Genomic DNA, 14,399 nt, shown 5'->3' with positions numbered 1-14,399 from the left:
CAGTGGAAATATTACTATACATACATGTAAGTTTACAATGACTTTTTTTCAACTTTGACCTGCAGTTCATGTAGTGCAACCAAGTTAATCACTTCTTGTTCAATCACAGGATATCAAAAAGTTTCTTCCTGGAATTTTCACTTCAAGAGGAAATTGTAGCAAAGATACTATGACATCACTAAATTCTGAGGAGTGACCTCATCACTCAAACTTTGCATGTGAGCGGAACTTGTCAATCATTTTTTTTAAAAGAACTTTGCATTTAATGTTCAGATGATGCATGTGTCTGTATTCCCGACCGCTGGGACAACTGGATGAGCCCCAGGCCTGTGCCAGGTCGGCATGGATATGATCTCACAGCAGGGGCCACAGTCCAACGCATTTGGTTTCACTTTAGAAACAGCATCATTCTCCTCTTGATCACACACAATGATTATGACATCTATTTAGCGAGGAATCCAGGCAGACAGACATGCTCACTGGGGGATGACAGGCAGACACATTTAAATCTAAACAGCAGAGGTGTATGGAGGCAAGATGTGTGAAATGACCTGACACATTTAACACCACCAAGATGAAAGCATCTGCTCCCAGACCCACACAGACCCTCCTCCACTCACTTCTGCTGCTGTGACTGGTGCTCTCCTGCATCCACCACACCTCTTTCAGCTCATCAACCAATCAACATCAAGTCCTCAATGGACTGCATCAGGTGTAGTAGAAGAGGAACACACTATAAGGAGGAGGAACGTCCTGGACTAGGTCAACGAGCCTATGGAGTAGACCAACTGGCCACTCCCGACAGCTCTGATTGTTAAGTAAAGGATGTTGATACTTCTCATGATTTCTAAGGACAAACTGTACACCATGCACTAAAAATTGGATTTTGTATATGGACCAAACTCAAGTAGAGATATAGGATGGAACTGCAGCAGGACACAGGATTATGGTCCTAAACCCCACCGCAGACGGACAGGGATAGGATGGGATGGTTCACATGCACCACCTCAACTAAACAATAACTTAGTGGTCTTCACCTGACCTTCAAAAACAACTACAACTCACATCAGGCCTTTATCAAGCTAATTAATCAGTAAAAGGGCCATGTTTAAAAATCTTGACTGTGTTCAAAAAACAAGTAACATAGGATGGGTAGAGAGAGGAGAAAGCCCTAATTATCCAATCATGTTACAGCTCATAAGATCACAGGTTTGAATTGTCCAGTGACATCATAGAGGAGATACTGGCCCATTCCAAAATCCAACATGTCCTTTGTCCTGGGAGACCACACCCAAAACCACCAGCAGAACCAAAACCTTGCTCCTTCTCCAGGCTCTTTCAGCATTCTCCGCAGATCGGCTCTGAATAAGCGAGTAGCTGGTTTGAGACTGGAGAGATCTCCTTTGTATGGCTTGTTTCCGTTGTAACATACCAACACAGAGCAGTGTGAGTTGTTTTTTTCGTTTTTTACACAGGTTCTGAGACCACTGCAGCACAGAAGATCATTAATATGTGGATGAGAAACATCAGCTGATGATGGCGCTATGGTATTGGACAATCGTTTATCCAAAGGTTCTGCCTTTCCACAGAGGAACCTGATGAACTTCATAGCAGTGGCACCTCCTTTCACAGTCCTCCAATGCTGGAGAACTTCACCCTCTCCCTTCACCTAGGGACCAGCTGTGAAAGCAGGAGTGGATTCGGAATGGGGAGTCAGGTCAGGGCATCGGTCATTAGCAAAGCCTCAACCATGCAGTGCAGTTTAGTACAGTACACACACACACACACACCTCACTCCAGGAACATAACCATAAAAGTAAATGTGGAGGCAGAAAAGCAAAAAAAAAAAAGAAACAGCCCAAGAAAAAAATTAAAGAGGAAACCTGCGGTTGTATAAAGACATTTACAGCACTCACTACCCTTCTCTATAACACTAAATAACACTAAACCACTTCCTGTGCTGCATATGACATATTTTTTGTTCATTTATGACTGTGTTTAAATCTGTGAAATGTAAATGTAAGATGATGTAATCATCATGCTTTCAGCCATGGTACAGATATAACTCCCTTTACCAAGTGAATCAAAACAGTGTATCTTCTCACACACAAATCTGGTTATTTGGTGAACAGGGTTGGCTCCTGTTTGGATGGTTATGCAACACTTCACTGGAAATATTTAGTGCATAAGACTTCTGCCTAAGACTGTGGGGAATTATATTAAAAATAAGTCTTATAGACCTGTTCAAATCACCCAATTCCCTAAACATGGGTCAGTTTATTTGTTCTCCCTGGTAACAAACAAATCCATTAAGTGTTCAGGTTTAAACTGTCTTAAGTGACAGAGAAACGGCATAAGGCAGCACGCTTTGTTCTTCAAACTCTTCCACTGGACCACAACATCAAACCACAAGCAGAGTTATTCCAACAACGTCTGCTGGAAGTTTTCTTCCAAACTTGCAATCATTTGTTAAATGTCCTCCGGGCAGGAGTGGAGACCCCCCGTTTCCTATGTGATGTTTCCTGTGTGTTGTGTGTTGCATGGCTTGCACTGGGTCTGTATTGCTTCCTATAGCAGAAAGAGACAGACGGACATCACAATGCCTCCAGCTGTTGCCCTGAGAAAGACTCCTACAGGGGATCCGTCCCAATCATCACATGGAGTTTGTTAGTAATGTTAGTGAGGTGCATTTTTATTAAAACAGGAGTATAGCGGGACAGAGTCATTTTATAAGCTTCTTCAGGACAGTGGTCTGATGGTGTGCGGGACAGTGGTCTGATGGTGTTGGTGGATGTACTTCCTGCCTGGAGGAGTGGTGTAGGTGTAGGTGAAGACTGGCTGAAGGGCGTAAGGCTGGTGGAGATTCTCTGGCATCAGATGCTGATGGGATGATGACCAGGTCTCTTCCAGAGTGATGCAGACCAACAAGGGGCGATGTAGACGTAGGGCGATGTAGGAGGTGTCTCCCAGTGGCTTAAAACAATTAACAGTTCATTCAGTCCATGCACACTGGGCGATTCCTCTGTAGTAGTGTGTGTCGGTGTGTGTGTGTCGGGGTGTGTGTGTTAGGAGAGCTCGAAGCCCGTGTTCATGCTGATGGCGTAGCGGAGCTTGTCTCTGAGGATGCTCTTCTTGCTGTAGTTGGGCAGTTTGAGCAGGTTGAAGCAGGTGGAGGACGTGGGCAGACGGCCGCCCGGCTCCTTCTTACGGATGGTGAAGAAGCCCCGCAGGACACTGCCCAGAGTGTCACCCGTGTCCTACACACACACACACACACACACACACACACACGACTTTTACTACTACCACTACAACTAAGAGCAATGATAATTGTAATGATAATGATAATAATAATCATTCACGCGTAGCTGATCTGACCTGGTCGTCAGACACCTCCACACAGCGGATGGAGAAGGGGGGTTTGAGGTAGGCAAAGCCCAGCAGTGGGGGTCTGGAACAGCTGGTGACAAACTAACACCAGAACCACAAACACATCAGCTACCACAGATACAGATACATCAACCAACACTAGAACCACAAACACATCAGCTAGCACAGATACTTCAACACCAAAACCACAAATACATCAATTACCACAGATACACTTCAACGAGCACTTCCCTCCATCTCCCTGACACTGACTCAGGGTGCAGAACTGCACCTGGGGTTCAAACATTAAATTCTACACGCCAACTCTACAGGCATCTACTGTCACACTGAACGTGGACCTGAACCTGTGTACAGTAGGGATGTATATCGTCACCACTAAGCTAGATTCGATACACATCTCGATACACTGCCAACGATGCGATATAACTGCAATACTCTGAAACCCCTTGTCGATGCGATGCGATGCGACACAAATGCGATGCGATGCGACACACTCACGAACGTAAGTTGTTGAGCGGGGGGGTTACGGGGGGGGGTAGCGGCCGCAGAGATGTCCACACCGTGCCGTCTTTTCATGCGTGTCGCCAGGTTCGTTGTGCTACTAACGTATTTAGCCCCACGGCATTGTTTGCAGATTGCGTGACCGCCTCACTGAAGGCGATGCATCGTGAATTCGCCCGCAAATTAAACTCGATGCACGTTGAATCTACCGATGCAGTCGCATCGCAGACATGTGTACCGATTCACCGATGTGAATCGATGAATCTCCACATCCCTAGTGTACAGAGTGTCTGAGAGTGTCATGGAGGACTCTAGAATTGCCAATCTGCTGTCCAGAAGGCTAACTTCATCTCAGCTCTTGAATCCCTCCATTCACTACACTTCCTGGCCCTGACCGAAACCTGGATCACTGCAGAGAACTCTGCAACTTCGGCTGCTCCGTCCTCTGCCTTCTCATTCACTTATTCCCTACAGCGCCTTGGAAGGGGAGGTGGCACAGGTCTACTGTTATCACCAGAGTGGCGTTTCACCCAACTCTCCTTCTCAGCTCTTTCAATTTCTTCCTTTGAGTTCCATGCTATCACTGTATCCTACCCCACTAATCTTCACATCATTGTGGCGTGTGAATGACATAATTCACATTAAGTGGCGTTTCACCCAACTCTCCTTCTCAGCTCTTTCAATTTCTTCCTTTGAGTTCCATGCTATCACTGTGATAGCATGGAAGATTACCTCACTAATCTTCACATCATTGTGGTTTATCGCCCTCCAAGTTCCCTTGAGAACTTCATTGATGAACTTGATACCCTCATCAGTCAATTCACCATTGAAGCAAACCCGCTCATTCTCCTTGGTTACTTCAACCTTCCATCCAACAAACTACATTCATCTTGCATTCTTCCATTGCTGTCATCATTTGACCTTGTCATCAACCTGTCCCCTCTGACTCATAGACCAGGCAACATTCTGGACCTGGTCTTTACACAAGCCACCGGAACATCACAGTTACCCCACTTCACCTGTCAGACCATCATCACCTTCTATCCTTTTCTTTCCCCCTCCCTGCCATTTCCACTCGCACTTCCCCTGTACATTCTTCTTACTTTCACCCAAGTTTGCGCTCCATCAATCCCTCAACCCTTACTACTACTATTTTGTCCTCCCTTCCTCACCAGAACTGTCTGTCTGCTCTCTCATTGGACACAATTACCAATACTTTCCTCTCTATGATCTCTTCATCAATAAATCTTCTGTGTCCTCCACCAGGCTTAAGAGATCTGTCCCATCCACCCCCTGGCTAACTGAAGTGCTACGCAGCCACAGGAGAGATCTAAGAACTGCAGAGGTGGAAGAGAAGTTGCCTAGATTCAGACCTCAGCTCATACCAACCCAACCTTCCTACTAGTATCTCTAACCCAACACTTAACTCCTTGGCTTCTTTCTACTCTCTTTCCTCAACTTACATCAACTTCTGACTTCCAGTAATCCTACTATGTGCGCGCTGGATCCAATTCCTTCTACTATTTTCCAGAATATGTCAGGAGATCTCCTTCCATTCATCTCAGCAATCATCAACAACTCCTTAGTTTTGGGTCATGTACCTACCGTGTTCAAGATGGCAAGGGTGGTACCAATCTTGAAAAAAGCCTGACACCAACACTTGACACCTCTGACACGAACAACTACAGACCGGTATCACTTCTTACTTTTCTATCAAAAACTCTAGAACGAGCAGTCTATGACCAATTATCTCTTTTCCTCACCCAGAACCATGCTGTCTGGCTTCAAACGGGCACACTCAACAGAAACGGTCCTCAAAGCAGTGACCGAGAAGCTCCATGCTGCCAAGGCTAACAAGCTATCATCAGTTTTAATTCTTCTAGATCTTTCTGCAGCCTTTGACATGGACACGGTCAACCACAACATCCACCTCTCTGTACTTTCTAGCCTCGGTGTGACTGGCTGTGCTTGGAAATGGCTCCAGTCATATCTAGAAGACCGTTCCTATCAGGTAACATGCAGAGGATCCACATCCAATCCATATAAACTCTCCACTGGAGTCCCCCAAGGCTCAGTCCTAGGCCCTCTTCTTTTCTCTATATACTGGTATACTTGGTGACATTATTTTGTCTTATGATTTCTCTTATCATTGCTATGCTGATGACACCCAGCTAATTCTTTCCTTCCCTCATTCTGACACCCAGGTTTCTGGGCGTATCTTAGCATGCTTGGCAGATATTGCTTCATGGATGACTGCTCATCACTTGAAGCTCAACCCTAGCAAAACTGAGCTTTTGTACATTACAGGAACTACAAATCCACACAACGACCTCACATTTCCTTTGAGAACACCTTGTTAACACCATCAGAAACTGCTTGAAGCCTGGGTGTAACATTGGACAACCAGTTGTCCTACTCAACACGTTTCAAATCTGACCACATCCTGCAGATTCCTCCTCTGCAACATATGGAGAATACACCCCTTTCTTTCACAGGAAGCTACTCAAGTGCTTGTGCAGTCTCTAGTCTTCTCAAAGCTGGACTACTGCAATTCCCTACTTGCAGGTCTTCCTCTATTGGTAATCAGACCGCTACAACTAATTCAGAATGCTGCAGCACGAATGGTCTTCAATCTCCCCAAGTTCTCACATGTAACTCCTCTCCTACGCTCTCTTCACTGGCTTCCAGTGGTGGCACACATTACAAAGCCAAAAACAGACTAGCCCATCCCTACATGATGTCCATGGTCAAAAGCCGATCCGTACAGCGAGCACTCAGAATCTCAAGCTTGGCTTGACTCGAAACTCCACACTTAAAGTCTCATGTACGACAAAGCTCCAGACAATTCTCTGTCCTAGCTCCAAGATGGTGGAACGATCTTCCATTAGCTGCTCGGACTGCAGAGTCTATTGCTATCTTCAAGTGTAGACTGAAGACTCACCTGTTTGTTGAGTTCTTAAAAGAGCACTAACTCAGCAGATAGCACTTGCCGTTGTTCTTAAATTGTATGTCTGTCTATGGTTATTTGTGCTTCTTAGTAAACATTTAACTTGCAAAACACTAGGTAAAGACATTGATTCCTGTAGTTTAGTAGTAGTCTGACTCATGGGTATCTTGAATTCTGGCCTATCTGTACTATTACCTAGGATGAATTCTGTGATCAGATGCAAAGCACTTTGTAAGTCGCTCTGGATAAAATGGTCTGCTAAATGCCATAAATGTAAATGTCATGTAGGGAGTGTCACCTTAAGAAACATTGCCCTCTCTTCCGGGGTGAAGTCACTGGACAAGATGTCCCACAGCCAGATGATCACCCTGTGACTGCTGTGAAAGCCACCATAGTACACCGTGTGCTTCCTGATGTAAGTACACGTACGTACGCACGCACGCACACACGCGCGCGCACACACACACACACACACACACACACACACACACACACACACACAAACCAGTGCTGTTTAGGTTTCATGCTAACACACAGCGTACACTGGAGTGTCTGAGCCGAGAGTGAGACTGAGCGAGACGCACTTGAGGTCGTCGAGGTCGATCTCGGCGTTGTCTCCGGAGATGAGCCTCTGCACCTCGGGGGTGGAGAACATGTGCAGCCACTCGGGGTTGATGATGCCGCGGAAGCCCCGGATGAAGGCCGCCGTCTGCTCCTTGATCTGCGTGTGCATCCGGAAGTGCGCCATCAGGTGGATGTAGCTGATCCTGCAACACATTCACCACAGGGTACATAAGACTAAGGTCTGCTTCAGTCATATCAGACTGCTTCAGTCATATCATACTAAGGTGTGCTTCCATCATATCACACCAAGATCTGCTTACTTTCTTACTTTCTTTGATCCTTTGACACATCCTACAGTCTTCTTTCTCAAGGCCTATTCTGAGTCCTAAGCCTGACTGTGCTGACTCTTGAGTGTAACGTTTAATCTCCACCCACACAGCCGGGGTTGTGATGAATCACCCTCAGCCAGCTCACTCTACGTCACTCTGAGCCCTGTCCATTCTGTTCTATTGCAACATTACATTTCCCATGAGGACATTTTAGACCCCCTTGTGTTGACATCCTCATGTTCGAAAACAAGACAAACTTGTGTGTAGACACAATCACGTGCCAGACACGTGAGGCACACTCGTGTGTCAGACACGTGAGGCACACTCGTGTGTCAGACACGTGAGGCACACTCGTGTGTCAGACACGTGAGGCACACTCGTGTGTCAGACACGTGAGACACACTCGTGTGTCAGACACGTGAGACACACTATTGTACTGTTTGGCCTTTGTGAGTGGTTTTAGGGAAGCACTCACTTGTTCTCATTAGTGACGGACATTGTCTTTCCCCCTGGGATCAGCTCATGACACACTAACTGTGGGAGGAGAGAGAGGGGAGGGATTAAAATATGGGAAGTAGGGGTGAGGGGGAGCTGTGAGGAAGAGATTAGACTTCTTTACCTGCCCCATGACGTCCTCGTCGTATGACAGAGTCAGGCCCAAGTCACCGACATCTCCATCATAACGCTAAAAAACACACATGCACGTGTACACGTACACACATACACGTGGACGCACATATGTTTATAGCAATAGGTGAAGCATATTTAAAAACAATTCACAAATAAATGCGTGTTGTGACATTAAACCATTTCCATCTAAGCCAGTTCTGCGCTGATGCAGGGTAATGGTTACATAAAAAGAAGAATACAAACTCAAGACTGAGAATGAAAGAAAGAGGAGACTGAGGTGCTCTTACCCTAACCCTGCTGTGTAACCAAGTCATGCAGCTACGTGGGGGATGTGCACCCTGTGTGTGTGTGTGTGTCCTCTATGTGTATGTGTGCGTGCATCCTGTATGTGTGTGTGTGTGTGTGTGTGTGTGTGTGTGTGTGTGTGTGTGTCCTCTATGTGTATGTGTGCGTGCATCCTGTATGTGTCTGTGTGTGTGTGTGTGTGTTCTATCGGGCAGTGGAGACTAGTGCTTGTTTATTTCTTGAGCTATATCGATCTTCATTTAGCAGTTAGCTGTCCAACACTTAACAATTAATTAGTTTTTCTAACAGTACAGCAACTTTAAAGACATTAGTGTAGGTTTAGATGTTGCTATTTTTTAGTTTTATTTTTCTGTTGAAATGCACGATAGCAGGTCGAGTCAAAAGTGTTTTCCTTACATCTGACACCTACATGGTCATACTGTCAGACATACTATTTTATTTATTTCTCATAAATTGACTATGACTATTACGATAACACTCACACATGAACACAAACACACCTCCACCCACCCACCCACAGATCTCTGGGAGCAGCTGACCTTTATGGAGGTGAGGTTCTTGTAGAACTCGGCGTCGAGCGAGGGCAGCTCGTCGATGGAGCTGTAGAAGCTGCTGTGGTGGTGTCCCAGCACCTGGCCCAGGAAGAAGGGGGCGAAGGGCACGTCCACCACGATGCCCTCGTACAGCGCCTTGCCCAGCATCTTCCCCACAAACTCAAACAGCTGCAGGTGGTTCTCGTGGATGCTGGAGGTAGGAGACGGGTACAGCCGCTCCGTGCCGCTCGTCGTCTGGGGGTGGGGATCACAGCTCATTCACTTCACAGGTGCTTCATCAGTTCTAACTGATATTTGATTGGGCAAAAAAAACGTTACTTGACTGAAAAGCTTTGTTCGCCATTGTTTAAAATCCTGTGTTTTTTTTTCAACCTGATGAATGTTAATATGAGTGACATTTGAAGATGTTGGTGACAAGCACCTTGAACAGGTTGAGTGCTGGGTTGAAGACCTTCTTGATGATCTCCTCCAGAAACTCCTTAAACACTCCATCCTGATCGATCCCGGCCTCGTCCACCCCCAGGTCGTTGACAAACTTCACCCGGATCACCCCCTTCATGGAGTTCACAGGCAACCTGCGCAGCTGGTCATAACCGTCCTGAAGAGGTGGGACGGACGGAGAAAAAGAAAGAAAGAAAAAAAGAAAGAAAAAAACTGATGTACTGACCAAACAAGGTGAAAAATTAACAATATTACTGCTAATAACTAACAGCCCAGAGTAAACAGGAAAATTAATACATTTCCTGTACCTACATTTCCTACATACACTACATTGCCAGAAGTATTCACTCACCTTCCTTGACTCACATATGAGCTTAAGTGACATCCCATTAATTCATAGGGTTCAATATGACATTGGTCCATCCTTTGCAGCTAGAACAGCTTCAACTCTTCTGGGAAGGCTGTCCACAAGGTTTAGGAGTGTGTTTATGGGGATTTCTGACCATTCTTACAGAAACGCAATTGTGAGGTCACATAATGATGTTGGACGAGAAGGTCTTGCTCTCAGTCTCTGCTCTAATTCATCCCAAAGGTGTTCTATCAGGTTGAGGTCAGGACTCAGGCCAGCGAAGTTTATTCACACCAGACTCCATGTATTTATGGACCTTGCTTTGTGCACTGGTGCACAGTCATGTTGAAAGAGGAACTTTCATACTTAGCACAATGCCGTCAGACAAGTACTGTCCTCCTGGCAACTGCCAAACCCAGACTCATCAGGTTGCCATATGGAGAAGCCGATTCGTCACTCCAGAGAATGCTCCTCCACTGCTCTAGAGTCCAGTGGTGGCGTGCGTTACACCACTGCATCCGACGCTTTGCATTGCACTTGGTGATGTATGGCTTGGATGCAGCTGCTTGACCATGGAAACCCATTCCACAAAGCTCTCTCTGTTCTTGAGAGATGAAGTTTGCATGTCTGTAGTGCAGAAAGTTGGCAACCTCTTCGCACTATGCGCACTCCGTTAGTTTAGGGCCTACCACTTTGTGGCTGAGTTGCTATTTAAGAGCGAGGAAATTTCACTACTGGATTTTTTGCACAGGTGGCATTCTATCACAGTTCCATGCTGGAATTCACTGAGCACCTGAGAGTGAACCAATTTTTCCCAAAGGTTTGTAATAACAGTCTGCATGCCTGGCAGCTTAATTTTATACACCTGTGGCCATGGAAGTGATTGGAACACCTGATTCAGATAATTTGGGTGAGCGAATACTTTAGGCAACATGCTGTATTTTACAGACACACAATGATGAGAGTGCCCTCACCTCCAGCATGCGTGAGCGGCGGATGGTTATGTGAGTGACATGTGGAGAGGCGGAGCTTGTTTCCACCAATCCCAGTGTCTCCTTCTCTTTCGTGACAAGATTCCGGAAGAGCAGAACCCTCTGAAGATTAGAGAACACGCGTTCACACAGAAAGACTGACAGATGCATAAATATTGTTCAGAATAAAACAGAAATATTAATGTGTAGAATGTTTCTTCAGTGGACTGATTTTTTGACAAGACAAGAAGGGCATCTTAACATTGGAGAGCAACCATTTAGAACAGAAGGGATTAAACACTGACATTCCAATTTAAGACACTAGTGTAACACTGATGTTCTTGCATGGGGTATTAAGGCAACACTGAGGTTCTTGTGTGGGGTATTAGGGCAACACTGAGGTTCTTGCGTGGGGTATTATGGCAACACTTATGTTCTTGTGTGGGGTTTTAGGGTAACACTGAGGTTCTTGTGTGGGGTATTAGCGTAACACTGAGGTTCTTGTGTGGGGTTTTAGGGTAACACTGAGGTTCTTGTGTGGGGTATTAGGGAAACACTGAGGTTCTTGTGTGAGGTATTAGGGCAACACTGAAGTTCTTGTGTGAGGTATTAGGGCAACACAGATTCTTGTGTGGGGTTTTAGGGTAACACTGAGGTTCTTGTGTGGGGTTTTAGGGTAACACTGAGGTTCTTGTGTGGGGTTTTAGGGTAACACTGAAGTTCTTGTGTGGGGTATTAGGGCAACACTGAGGTTCTTGTGTGAGGTATTAGGGCAACACTGAGGTTCTTGTGTGGGGTATTAGGGCAACACTGAGGTTCTTGTGTGGGGTATTAGGGCAACACTGAGGTTCTTGTGTGGGGTATTAGCGTAACACTGAGGTTCTTGTGTGGGGTATTAGCGTAACACTGAGGTTCTTGTGTGAGGTATTAGGGCAACACTGAGGTTCTTGTGTGGGGTATTAGGGCAACACTGAGGTTCTTGTGTGGGGTATTAGGGCAACACAGATTCTTGTGTGGGGTTTTAGGGTAACACTGAGGTTCTTGTGTGGGGTATTAGCGTAACACTGAGGTTCTTGTGTGAGGTATTAGGGAAACACTGAGGTTCTTGTGTGAGGTATTAGGGCAACACTGAGGTTCTTGTGTGAGGTATTAGGGCAACACTGAGGTTCTTGTGTGGGGTATTAGGGCAACACTGACGTTCTTGCGTGGGGTATTAGGGCAACACTGACGTTCTTGTGTGGGGTATTAGGGAAACACTGAGGTTCTTGTGTGGGGTATTAGGGCAACACTGAGGTTCTTGTGTGAGGTATTAGGGCAACACTGAGGTTCTTGCGTGAGGTATTAGGGCAACACTGAGGTTCTTGTGTGAGGTATTAGGGCAAAACTGAGGTTCTTGTGTGGGGTATTAGGGCAACACTGAGGTTCTTGTGTGAGGTATTAGGGCAACACTGAGGTTCTTGTGTGGGGTATTAGGGCAACACTGAGGTTCTTGTGTGGGGTATTAGGGCAACACAGATTCTTGTGTGGGGTTTTAGGGTAACACTGAGGTTCTTGTGTGAGGTATTAGGGCAACACTGAGGTTCTTGTGTGAGGTATTGGGGCAACACTGAGGTTCTTGTGTGAGGTATTAGGGCAACACTGAGGTTCTTGTGTGAGGTATTAGGGCAACACTGAGGTTCATGTGTGAGGTTTTAGGGCAACACTGACGTTCTTGTGTGAGGTTTTAGGGCAACACTGAGGTTCTTGTGTGGGGTATTAGGGTAACACTGAGGTTCTTGTGTGAGGTATTAGGGCAACACTGAGGTTCATGTGTGGGGTATTAGGGCAACACTGACGTTCTTGTGTGAGGTTTTAGGGCAACACTGACGTTCTTGTGTGGGGTTTTAGGGCAACACTGAGGTTCTTATGTGGGGTATTAGGGTAACACTGAGGTTCTTGTGTGAGGTATTAGGGCAACACTGAGGTTCATGTGTGGGGTATTAGGGCAACACTGAGGTTCTTGTGTGGGGTATTAGGGCAACACTGAGGTTCTTGTGTGGGGTATTAGGACAACACTGAGGTTCTTGTGTGGGGTATTAGGGCAACACTGAGGTTCTTGTGTGGGGTTTTAGGGCAACACTGACATTCTTGTGTGGGGTTTTAGGGCAACACTGACGTTCTTGTGTGAGGTATTAGGGCAACACTGAGGTTCTTGTGTGGGGTATTAGGGCAACACTGAGGTTCTTGTGTGGGGTATTAGGGCAACACTGACGTTCTTGTGTGGGGTATTAGGGCAACACTGAGGTTCTTGTGTGGGGTATTAGGGCAACACTGACGTTCTTGTGTGGGGTATTAGGGCAACACTGACGTTCTTGCGTGGGGTATTAGGGCAACACTGACGTTCTTGCGTGGGGTATTAGGGCAACACTGACGTTCTTGCGTGGGGTATTAGGGAAACACTGAGGTTCTTGCGTGGGGTATTAGGGCAACACTGAGGTTCTTGTGTGAGGTATTAGGGCAACACTGAGGTTCTTGTGTGAGGTATTAGGGCAACACTGAGGTTCTTGTGTGAGGTATTAGGGCAACACTGAGGTTCTTGTGTGGGGTATTAGGGCAACACTGAGGTTCTTGTGTGAGGTATTAGGGCAACACTGAGGTTCTTGTGTGGGGTATTAGGGCAACACTGAGGTTCTTGTGTGGGGTATTAGGGCAACACAGATTCTTGTGTGGGGTTTTAGGGTAACACTGAGGTTCTTGTGTGAGGTATTAGGGCAACACTGAGGTTCTTGTGTGGGGTTTTAGGGCAACACTGACGTTCTTGTGTGGGGTTTTAGGGCAACACTGACGTTCTTGTGTGAGGTATTAGGGCAACACTGAGGTTCTTGTGTGGGGTATTAGGGCAACACTGACGTTCTTGTGTGGGGTATTAGGGCAACACTGAGGTTCTTGTGTGGGGTATTAGGGCAACACTGAGGTTCTTGTGTGGGGTATTAGGGCAACACTGAGGTTCTTGTGTGGGGTTTTAGGGCAACACTGACGTTCTTGTGTGGGGTTTTAGGGCAACACTGACGTTCTTGTGTGGGGTTTTAGGGCAACACTGACGTTCTTGTGTGAGGTATTAGGGCAACACTGAGGTTCTTGTGTGGGGTATTAGGGCAACACTGAGGTTCTTGTGTGGGGTATTAGGGCAACACTGACGTTCTTGTGTGGGGTATTAGGGCAACACTGACGTTCTTGTGTGGGGTATTAGGGCAACACTGAGGTTCTTGTGTGGGGTATTAGGGCAACACTGACGTTCTTGCGTGGGGTATTAGGGCAACACTGACGTTCTTGCGTGGGGTATTAGGGTAACACTGAGGTTCTTGTGTGGGGTATTAGGGCAACACTGACGTTCTTGTGTCGGGTATTAGGACAACACTGAGGTTCTTGCGTGGGGTA

General features: G+C 46.3%; 1 protein-coding gene across 2 annotated transcripts in view; it reads right to left on the bottom strand.

Annotated features, from left to right (window-relative positions):
* Nucleotides 1–2,257: 2,257 nt before the first annotated feature.
* ube3b (ubiquitin protein ligase E3B) overlaps nt 2,258–14,399 on the bottom strand; it is a 26,002-nt gene continuing 13,860 nt past the window's right edge. For both annotated transcript variants that reach the window (XM_076998919.1, XM_076998920.1), the window contains exons 19-27: nt 10,986–11,105; nt 9,643–9,819; nt 9,207–9,455; nt 8,351–8,416; nt 8,207–8,265; nt 7,423–7,605; nt 7,137–7,248; nt 3,379–3,471; nt 2,258–3,257 (exon numbers count right to left, since the gene is read on the bottom strand). In XM_076998919.1, the coding sequence (XP_076855034.1) occupies nt 3,066–3,257; nt 3,379–3,471; nt 7,137–7,248; nt 7,423–7,605; nt 8,207–8,265; nt 8,351–8,416; nt 9,207–9,455; nt 9,643–9,819; nt 10,986–11,105 (1,251 nt within the window). In that variant the 3' untranslated portion in view covers nt 2,258–3,065. The remainder of the gene's footprint in view (nt 3,258–3,378; nt 3,472–7,136; nt 7,249–7,422; nt 7,606–8,206; nt 8,266–8,350; nt 8,417–9,206; nt 9,456–9,642; nt 9,820–10,985; nt 11,106–14,399) is intronic.

Source organism: Brachyhypopomus gauderio, chromosome 3 (genome assembly GCF_052324685.1).
Source record: "Brachyhypopomus gauderio isolate BG-103 chromosome 3, BGAUD_0.2, whole genome shotgun sequence".
Lineage (NCBI taxonomy): Eukaryota > Metazoa > Chordata > Actinopteri > Gymnotiformes > Hypopomidae > Brachyhypopomus > Brachyhypopomus gauderio.
The sequence above is the reverse complement of the archived record's forward strand: the minus strand, read 5'-3'. Positions and strand labels throughout refer to the sequence as shown.